The sequence below is a fragment of the Oncorhynchus tshawytscha genome, linkage group LG03 (genome assembly GCF_018296145.1).
Source record: "Oncorhynchus tshawytscha isolate Ot180627B linkage group LG03, Otsh_v2.0, whole genome shotgun sequence".
NCBI classification, from domain to species: Eukaryota; Metazoa; Chordata; class Actinopteri; order Salmoniformes; family Salmonidae; genus Oncorhynchus; species Oncorhynchus tshawytscha.
In genome coordinates, this window is record NC_056431.1 from 64546158 (window position 1) to 64556880 (window position 10723).

A 10723-nucleotide genomic window follows, 5' to 3' on the forward strand; every position below is an offset into this window, starting at 1 on the left:
CCTAGCAGTAGCATATCTCAGACAACAGGTCTATGGTTCTCCTAGCAGTATCATATCTCAGACAACAGGTCTGTAATTCTCCTAGCAGTAGGATATCTCAGACAACAGGTCTGTAATTATCCTAGCAGTATCATATCTCAGACAACAGGTCTGTGGTTCTCCTAGCAGTATCATATCTCAGACAACAGGTCTGTAATTATCCTAGCAGTATCATATCTCAGACAACAGGTCTGTGGTTCTCCTAGCAGTATCATATCTCAGACAACAGGTCTGTGGTTCTCCTAGCAGTATCATATCTCAGACAACAGGTCTATGGTTCTCCTAGCAGTATCAAATCTTATACAACAGGTCTGTAATTCTCCTAGCAGTATCAGATCTCAGACAACAGGTCTGTAATTCTCCTAGCAGTAGAATATCTCAGACAACAGGCCTGTAATTCTCCTAGCAGTATCATATCTCAGACAACAGGTCTGTAATTCTCCTAGCAGTAGAATATCTCAGAAAACAGGTCTGTAATTCTCCTAGCAGTATCATATCTCAGACAACAGGTCTGTAGTTATCCTAGCAGTAGCATATCTCAGACAACAGGTCTGTAATTCTCCTAACAGTATCATATCTCAGACAACAGGTCTGTGGTTCTCCTAGCAGTAGCATATCTCAGACAACAGGTCTGTAATTCTCCTAGCAGTATCATATCTCAGACAACAGGTCTGTAATTCTCCTAGCAGTATCATATCTCAGACAACAGGTCTGTAATTCTCCTAGCAGTATCATATCTCAGACAACAGGTCTGTAGTTATCCTAGCAATAGCATATCTCAGACAACAGGTCTGTGGTTCTCCTAGCAGTAGCATAATTCAGACTAATAGTTTTTTGGGGGGGGGGCACAGTGTTGTGTTAACAAACAACATGTTAACATTTATTTTTGAATTTGAGAGAGGAAGAGGGAAGAAAAGAGAGTGAACCAAAGAAAAATGGAGAGCGATAAGAAGGAATGGGTGAGGAGGGAGTGAAGCCTGTTCCCGGGAAGTCAGGAGAACATGAGCTCAATGAGGCTTAAGTGATCCTCACTGCAACTCACCTCAGTGTTTGGGAAACCTGTGTGTGTGTGCTCTCCCTTCCACTAAATCTAACTCGAAACAAAACAAAATACTCAACAATGTCTAATCCTGAACAGAATGTAATACTCCTTAACTCCCAGCTAAATGGAGGGAACGTTAACAGAGTTTATCTAACCATGGAACATCCCGTCCTAGTTTATGGGTATCACACAGAGAAGGGGAGGGAGGGAGGGGGCTGAAGTGAGAGAGGAGTGAAAGACAGAGAGAGGGCAGGGTAGTGAGGACAGGTGAAGACAAACGTTATTAGAAATACGTCACTACGTCTAGGTATTATTATTGGATAGATCTATAATTAACCACACACAGCAGCTGACAAGTCAATCAGCCTTTTTCAGCACAGCTATGCTATCCTCTAAAATCACACCACTTCAGTGAAGTTCATTTAGGTAACAAATTCAGTTAAAATTCTCGAAAGCAATTATTTTTCTCAAAGAAGTCCATAAAACAGGAGGCAATTCAAGGAATTCCTGTAATGGGGCTATTTAGCTATCTAATTTACTAATTGTTTAATTAGTTGTTAAACAAACGTCTATGGCATTTTATTAAAGCCAACCAGAGGCCCTCAGCTGGAACTAGGAGCTATAGACAGAGGGCTCTCTGGGTAGAGAGAGAAAGGAGGGCAGAGACCAACTGACTAGGAGACTTAATCACATGACTTACAGTAAACAGAAACTAATGCCAGAAAAAGTGAGAGAAATAAAGAGAGAGAGGGAGGGACAGAGAGATAGAGAAAGGGAAAAAAGTGAGAGAAATAAAGAGAGAGAGGGAGGGACAGAGAGATAGAGAAAGGGAAAAAAGTGAGAGAAATAAAGAGAGAGAGGGAGGGACAGAGAGATAGAGAAAGGGAAAAAAGTGAGAGAAATAAAGAGAGAGAGGGACAGAAATAGAGAAAGGGAAAAAAGTGAGAGAAATAAAGAGAGAGAGGGAGGGACAGAGAGATAGAGAAAGGGAAAAAAGTGAGTAAGTGAAAGAGTGAAAGTGAGGGTTAGAGTGATATTTGGTCTCAATTCAATTTCAATTCAAGGGGCTTTATTGGCATGGGAAGCATAAGTTTACACTGCCAAAGCAAGTGATATAGATAATAAACAAAGTGAAATAAACAATAAAAATAAACATTACACTTATAAAAGTTCCAAAAGAATAAAGACTTTTCAAAAGTCATAGTATGTCTATATACAGTGTTGTAGTGATGTGCAAACAGTTAAAGTACAAAAGGGAAAATAAATAAATGTAAATATGGGTTGTATTTACAATGGTGTTTGTTCTTCACTGGTTGCCCTTTTCTTGTGGAAACGGGTCACAAATCCTGCTGCTGTGATTGCTCACTGTGGTATTTCACCCAATAGATATGGGAGTTTATCAAAATTGGATTTGTTTTCAGCCTCTCTCTCTCACGCAGATGGTGCTCAGTCATTGCCTCTGAAGGGCCAGATAACCAGTGAGCACTGCTGGGAGGGGCAGGTGCAAGACCCCGGCCCCCACCATCTGCTAACACACACACTGAGGTAGAGAGGGAAACAAAAGGGGGGGACGAGGTCAGAGCTCCCAAATAAAAACAGGGAAAGAATGAGTGTCTCTATCAAACACCTGACAGCCCAAAAGAGAGAGCTCTCATAAAAAAAGAGGAAAACATGAAGAAAGGAGAGAGAGGAATGATAAGAGTGTCAGAGAAAAACACAGAGAGTTTCAGACACAGAGATAGACTAGAGAGCATAGGAGAGGTGAATACATGTTTTTTATTCTGTTTGCAGATAACTGGTGTTTGCTTGTAGCGTTCCCTTCCTCTCTGCTATTCCCAAGGGCCCTCACACACCCAGAGCCAGTTCAAAGGTTACGTTTCTGACCCGGGGCGGCAGAGTGAGGTGCAGGAGTGGGCCATATGGGGGTATGCTTTGAAATTTAAACAGCCCCCAACCCACTCAGTGACCCACCCCCTTCCCTCTCCCATCTGAGTGAGAGCATGCCTACCCCCAAACCAAAACAACAACAATGCCAAAAACACTAGCTTTGGACAGGCCATCAGCTCAATGAGTCAATGAACCAATAAACTAAGTCTCAAATACTGATATCTAATTCACAAAAACACAAGTCCAGAGTAACCCACAAACACAAGTCCAGAGTAACCCACAAACACAAGTCCAGAGTAACCCACAAACACAAGTCCAGAGTAACCCACAAACACAAGTCCAGAGTAACCCACAAACACAAGTCCAGAGTAACCCACAAACACAAGTCCAGAGTAACCCACAAACACAAGTCCAGAGTAACCCACAAACACAAGTCCAGAGTAACCCACAAACACAAGGCCAGAGTAACCCACAAACACAAGGTCAGAGTAGCCTACAAACACAAGGTCAGAGTAGCCTACAAACACAAGGCCAGAGTAACCTACAAACACAAGGCCAGAGTAACCTACAAACACAAGGCCAGAGTAACCCACAAACACAAGGTCAGAGTAACCTACAAACACAAGGTCAGAGTAACCCACAAACACAAGGTCAGAGTAGCCTACAAACACAAGGCCAGAGTAACCTACAAACACAAGGCCAGAGTAACCTACAAACACAAGGCCAGAGTAACCTTCAAACACAAGGCCAGAGTAACCCACAAGCACAAGGCCAGAGTAACCCACAAGCCCAAGGCCAGAGTAACCTACAAACACAAGGCCAGAGTAACCCACAAACGCAGGGCCAGAGTAACCCACAAACGCAGGGCCAGAGTAACCCACAAACGCAGGGCCAGAGTAACCCACAAACGCAGGGCCAGAGTAACTCACAAACACAAGGCCAGAGTAACCTACAAATAGATACACACAGCAGCTGTCACACACACACACAAAATATAAAGGCCAATTCATCCTCAAATGATTTGCATTCCAAATCCAGCCAGTCACAAATGAATGTGAGCATGTGGAATGCTGACTACGAGTCACGTTGTGGTGCTGAGGGAAGAATGTGGAAAAGCCTGTAATTTCTTGGTAAACACTTTGTTCTTTCTCTCCGGCTGATCATTTGTTTTTCAGGAATGCCATAAATAACCAAGCAATAACCGGCCACAGCCAACTCGTACTGGATCAACTCTGCTCCGTCTCGCTTGCTTTGTTGTCTCCCCTCCTCTGTTCTTACCCCCCTCCCTCCCACTGTGGTCTGTTTTGTCCTGATTTTGAAAAACAAACTAATACATGTCACTCCTCTGTCTCCATTCCTCCTCCCCCATCTCCTCTCCTTCTGTAGCTTAGGGCCAGGTCTTTCTTTCTGCTCAACTTTGTGGAAATGACTGCTATGTCTACAAAACAACTCAGTCAGCAGACATGCTTAGGGTTGCAACATTTTCCAGAAATCCTAGTAGGAGGATTCCGGATTTTCGTGCTTATTCCTCCTGATTTTGGGAATACTCCAACCACTATTTCAGAGAAAACCAGGGAATTTATTGAAAGTTCCCAGAATGTTGCAACCCCAGTCATGCTCAAACACACATGAAATCCCTTATTACACAAACATAAGTCAATACACTGGCATAATACTTCTTAACACACACCTTTGATTGAGTATGTTTGGCCAATCAGTGCATAGGTTTTTATCCCCTTGGGAGCAGGTGCAGTGTGTGTGTTAGTCTGTTTTGTAAAGTTCCTCACGGTAAAACAACAACGTGATCTGCAATCCCCCCAGTAGGTTAGAAAAACAAGTGAAAATTCACATCTCCCAGCAGCCTTTGAACACTGCATTCATAACATAAAACCCAATACCTGACAAGTGATAAACAACTGACTCACTTGTTTTTCTGGGGGAGCCAGTGCACTGACTACACCCGGCCCTTCTGTTTACAGCCAGAGAGGGAGACAGAGGAAGAGAGAAAGTAGATGAGGAAAGGAGAAAGAGAGCACTCTCTTTACCAGGGCATTGCAGATCACAACATTGTGTAACCGCTGCTTATAGGCCTACAAGTAATGTATATTTCACCATCAATGTCCAAACCAAATATATGGGGAGTGTGTTATTTACTGTTGTATAGCAGGCTACTGATACTACAGTAGACATAAGCCAGGAACGAGGTGAAAGGTAATGTTTTGGTTTCCCCAACCTCAATAGTTACGGACGGGGTTGAAGTGTGATTTGGTAGGTGAATTGTCCGCTGAATCGATGTATTTTCTGTGATCATTTTGAACAGAATCAGTTTGAGCCTACTTTCCACTATATTTGCTGACTCGTATCCTAATCCTCTGAGCACATATAACTGTGTTACATAAAAGAAGAAACCACCTAGCCGATATATTCCTTCTGGATTGTTCTGGCATGCTGAGCAAAAAAATATTTAGCATCATTGAAGCAACGCGTTAGGATATTTTCTCCTGTCTCTGTACATTTGCACTAGCGTAGTCTGGTCCAGATAAATAACTGCGTCACAGGAAACGCTGGCTGGGACTCAAGCGCACACATTGATCCAGAATTCAATCATTTGCATGACGAAACCACGCGTATTTCCCGCAGCCTTGGCCTTAATGATGTACTGAATGTGTGTGACGGGCTACTCCAAATATCACAGTTGATTTGCTCTGGATAAGCTGCATAACAGGACTAATACGCTACACTTCTCATGGTGCTCCAACTTGCACCGTCAGGTATCATTTCAGCCGCCATGTTTAATAGATCATGTTTAGAGAAATAAATAATATCTATGTTGAAGTAAGTAGTTTCACTATAAGAAGTATACACCAAATACATTTGTTTACACGGACTTGCAATAACAAACATAAACACTAAACACTTTGATGTGGCTCATGCAATGGAATGTATTTTTCATAATGTCAGTTGAATTGACTCAATTAATCACAGCACACATTGAAGGGTAAGATTCCTGCTTCTACTTCCTGGCATGGCTACACTCAAAATGTCTAGTCCAGCCATTATGCGATCATTGACTTAAATGGAGACATCCTTTCTATTCATTCTATTTCTATGCCATGTATGAATGAATGGGCTCATGATAAGCATGCAAAGGCACACACATAATCGTCAGAGGCTCACCTTTCACTGCTGTTGCAGTCTCCTTGAAGCCCATGGTGGCATAGGGGCTGGCGTTGAAACCGTTCATGCCCCCCTTGCATCCACACGCTGCCTTGAACCTCAGCAGTCCCTCACAGCCCCCCAGACTGGTGCAACCCCCCAGGCTCCCTTCCATCAGGTTTAAGGCAATGTAGTTGAGTCCGTTTTGGTAGCCTGCCGACGTCTCCCGGCACATGGGGCTGTTGCTGTTCCCATACTCCTCGTCTGAGCCCTCCGAGCTCCGGACCAGCCGCGACACGTTTTCCACCGACGCCGAGCTGTGCCGCTTGTTGGCATCGTGGGCGAACGATGGAGACACTGGCGTTACTGTGGTTGTGGAGGAGAAGGTCTCGGAGCTGTGGCGCCTGCGACCCTGGGGGTCAGCCCGGATCACCTTAGCCCCCCTGTCTGGGTTGACGGGTGGGGTGGAGGGACCCCCCAGGAGGAAGGACTCCACAGGGGCAGGGGGGACCACCACTACGCCCTCTCCCCCCAGGGTGAGTCTCTGGATGCAGGACGAGGGGCTGGTAGGCAGGGGGGTGGAGGAGTCAGAGGGGCACAGAGAGGCAGGGAGAGTGGCAGAGGGGTTGGTAGGACTGAAGGTCATCTCAGTGTAGTCGTCTTTTACAGCTCCAACCGGGCACACAGGGCTCACATGCTTTTGGAGAGGATATTCCACTACGACTCTCTCCTCCTCTCTCTCCCTCTGGTACTCCTCCTCTCTCTCCCTCGGATCCTCTCTGTGAGGCTGGCTGGGACACACGAGGAGCACAGGACTCGGCTCCATGCACCCTATTGAAGAATGGGAATCCCTGTGTTTGGAAGAGCATGAGCTGATGTTGATGTTGACGTATTCGGAGAGTGGCGGGGAACTCCTCGCCGGCCCGTCCACCGAGCCCAGCGATGAAGCAGAGCTTTCAGTCGTGGTAGAGACAGGCGGGTATCGTGTGGCGTTGCCAAAGTCTATGTTGATGTACTCCCCGGGACTCCTGGGCTCAGAGGGGAGAGGGTGTTCGCTCATACAGGGCAGTGTCCTCAGAGAGTCAAGGGCGAGCCGGGTAGGTCGACTCACCCTCCCCCTGTGGACCAGACCCCCCTCCTGGGTCACCCTGCCGGCTCTGAGGATCAAGGGGGCTGAGGAGAGGGTGTTGGTGGGGGGCGTACCAATGGAGACTGGTGAGATGGGACAGTAGTTGGACTCCTCTTCTATCCTCTGCCTCTGTAGACTCATCACCACGTACTGGTCTGTGTCTGTGACACCGTTCCTCTGGGGCTGGGCTTTGAGAGAGCGGGGCAGGGAACTGATGGAGTAAGGCTGTCTGTGGTGAGGGTGAGGCTGGGGGGTAGTGTCTGTGAGGAAGTAGTCTGAGGGGGTGAAGGACACCAGAGGGTCCACAGGGGACATGTTGAGGTACTCCCCATTGGTGAGTTTCTCATCTGAGCTGTCCACAGACATCTTGGCCCCGTAGAACATCCTCATGTAGCCGCTGTCCTCCAGAGACACACTGCCAGGGGAATCTGTATGGGGACCCATCCCAGCTGGAGAGGGGTGAGAGCGGGGGTTGATGATCTGCTTTGGGGCCGACACACACATGGGGCTCATGGGCATGTAAGCATTACCTTTGACCCCCGCTGTCTGAGGGGCCACACCTGGAGTCATGGGCATGTAGCCACTGTCGCCTAGGTGACCGTTGGAGCCTATCTGGACATCGCCATAGTCCTCGGGATAGGTCACTTTTGGGGAAGCCATGTGAGAGCTGCGACCCGATTGGCAACCACTGGTGTAGGTGGCCCTCATGAGCGTGTATTCGTCCAATGAGGCAGAGGAGACCTGGGGCGGTGCCCTGTGCTGGCGCGGGGTGGTGAGGGAGTATGTGCGTTTCCGGTATGCCTTGTCCAGCTCTGGTAACCGACGGTAACCGTTCTGTCTTTCCATCACCATGTAGCCGTGCAGGTTGCTGCCTTCCCGGGAAGGGGGTGTGTCTTCCCTCAGGGACTCTGGGGTGTTACTGCGGAGGGTGAGGTGCAGGCCTGCAGGGCTGGAGCCATAATCATCACAGGAGATGAAGCCCCCATCACTGGGGGAGACCGAGGCACTGCAGCTGGAGGGGCAAGGAGCACTGCTCTCCGAGCAGGAGGACAGGCTGACAGGGCTGGGGGTGGCTGTGGGTGGAGAGTGAGACAGAGGCATGGACATGGACTTACTGTGCTGGAGGGAAGAGGATTCAAATGTCCTGCTGGGCCGGGCTGTAATGGTGTTTGATCTCCCTAATAGGTTCGGTTGAATACCGGGGCTGAGGGGACTCCCGTTCACAGACATGGGGCGCACCATGGTGCCTTCTCCCTCGCTGGCAGTGCGTATCCGGCAGGAGGTAAATTTATTAACCGGGGAAGTTGTGGCCATGCTGTCAGTGCGCGACCGCCGCTGGAGCCCGGTCTGGCTTGGAGGAAGGTTGTTGAGGTGCCGCCGGGTCGGCACGGAGATGGGGTTAGTGCCTGAAGACTGGCTCTTGCTGCGCGGCCGAAACTCTGACAGCTCCTTCATGGCTTTCATGGCCTCCAATATAGTCTCGTGGATGTTTTGCGCCACCACTGAGTCGTCAGCCTGCATCCACAGCTCGCCTGGTCCCGTGGCTGCTGACCGTCCGACCTCGATGAAGAAAAAGCTCTCGGAGTGCCCGCATCTCCGAATGTTCATCAGCTGTAAACTGACGGACGCGACATCCGAGTTGAGCTTTACAAAGCTGATAGTCCGGCTGGATAAACACAGTCTGTACACCCCGGTCAGATTCCGGCTCTGCCCCAGCCCTTTGGATTTCAGGTTCACTTGCCATACCTCCTTATACGCGGCATTTACCGGCGTAATCATCCCGTAGTTCGCCTCATCAAACCCCACCAGCGAAGACGCGGAATTGGAAGCGGAGCCGTCGGAGTACACTTTCCCCTCGCTCATTAAATCCGTTAAGACTCGGTACCAATTCTCCTGCTCTTTTTCATTATCTGCCGCCACGGCAAAATATTCGTCCTTGGTATAGAGGGCGATAAGGTGTTTGTGTTTGGCGTCAGCTCTCTTGTTGATATTGAGGCAGCAGTCAAGAGGTATAACCCTCTTTGCCGCTGACTTGTTTTTCCATTTCTTCTCGCTCTCGTAGTACTCCAGCCGGGCAGGGAAGCCCTCGCCCGGTTCCTTCAGAACGAAGAAGCGCTTGTGTCCGTGCTTCTGCTTCTTGAGGTATCCACATTTCTTAATCTTGGTGTTACTAATGTTCGCGTTGGATAACAAGTGTTCTCCCCCAGTATTTGGAGGACTCGCCATTCTATCGTCCTTTAAAAAAACAGATCTCACTTTCGTTGACCTGTTGTTATATCCTCACTTACCGAAGCCTGGAGAGAAACTCTGTATAGTCCGTATCTCTCAGAGACACTATCACTCCAAGCGCCGGCTGTGCGTTCGGCGTCTGTAGCTGTTTAACAGTAAATAACCCATATCGCTAAAGTGACCGGAGTGAAGAGGGAAACAATATGTGACGTTCTACACATCCAGCTTTGGTTACAAAAAAAGAGAAGGGGAGGAGAAAAATTCACACACTGACACTGGGTCGCTGCAAGCCGACGGGGCGTACCTGCAAATCCGCCTACTTATTGGGCTCATTGGTGGTGGAGAGGGCTGCATGATAGTGAAAAGACTTCGTCAGACGTTAGAAAGCCCTCCCACTCAATTACATTCAATTCAATGGGCTTTATTGGCATGGGAAACATATTTTTACATTGCCAAAGCAAGTGAAATAGATAATAAACGAATAGGAAATAAACAAGGGAAATAAACCATTTAAAAAACGTACATATTACACTCACAAAAGTTGTAAAATAATATTGACATTTAAAATGTCATATTACTGGCTATGTACACTGTTGTAACAATGCACTCACTCCTGACCTCTTGCGACTCAATCTGGGAACTGTTGATGCTGTTCATGTGCTGGTCGGAATGTCCGATTTGCTAACTCTTTGTAGTTATACTCGTGCCGCGTTCAACCAGTTAGCAAGTCGGAAATGTCAGGGTATCCTAGTTCCGACTAGCATATGAATGCACCATTCGCCCGATCATATCTGTAGCCAGTGGTGCATTTACTAGGCCTGTATGCATATTAAATGCGTACGTGTATCCTCTTCTTGCAGAGCAACTCAGGCTATGTAGTCTATTATCAAATGATTTATGACGAGGCGTATCACAGACCCTGGTGGCTATTTGGGTTAAGTATTGTTGTATTTATTAGGTTTGTGCGCAGTATAGCATTGATGATGTCTTGTGTTTGGTTAGTGCGCAATAATAATTATGGAGGGAAAGCTCAATTGTATTCGTCACTGGTTTCAGAGTGGATAAACTGATATAAGTTTGAGTGAATGTACGCCTATGTTATACTTAGATGTTATTTTATTATGATAAGTTAGTGCTGTCAATAAATAACAATGCTATAATAGGCATGTAATTACAAGCCTTGATGATGTAAAGAATTAGGTCTATTTGCATTCGTATTAATTTTTTACACAAGTTATAGC

The 10723-nt window shown here is 47.1% G+C and overlaps 1 protein-coding gene across 1 annotated transcript in view; it reads right to left on the reverse strand.

Annotated features, from left to right (window-relative positions):
- The window catches only part of LOC112241326 (insulin receptor substrate 2), a 22950-nt gene extending 13175 nt beyond the window's left edge, over nt 1-9775 (reverse strand). Inside the window, exon 1 of the mRNA XM_024409448.2 lies at nt 6146-9775. Within this exon, the coding sequence (XP_024265216.1) occupies nt 6146-9479 (3334 nt within the window). The 5' untranslated portion in view covers nt 9480-9775. The remainder of the gene's footprint in view (nt 1-6145) is intronic.
- Between the last annotated feature and the right edge of the window lie 948 nt (nt 9776-10723).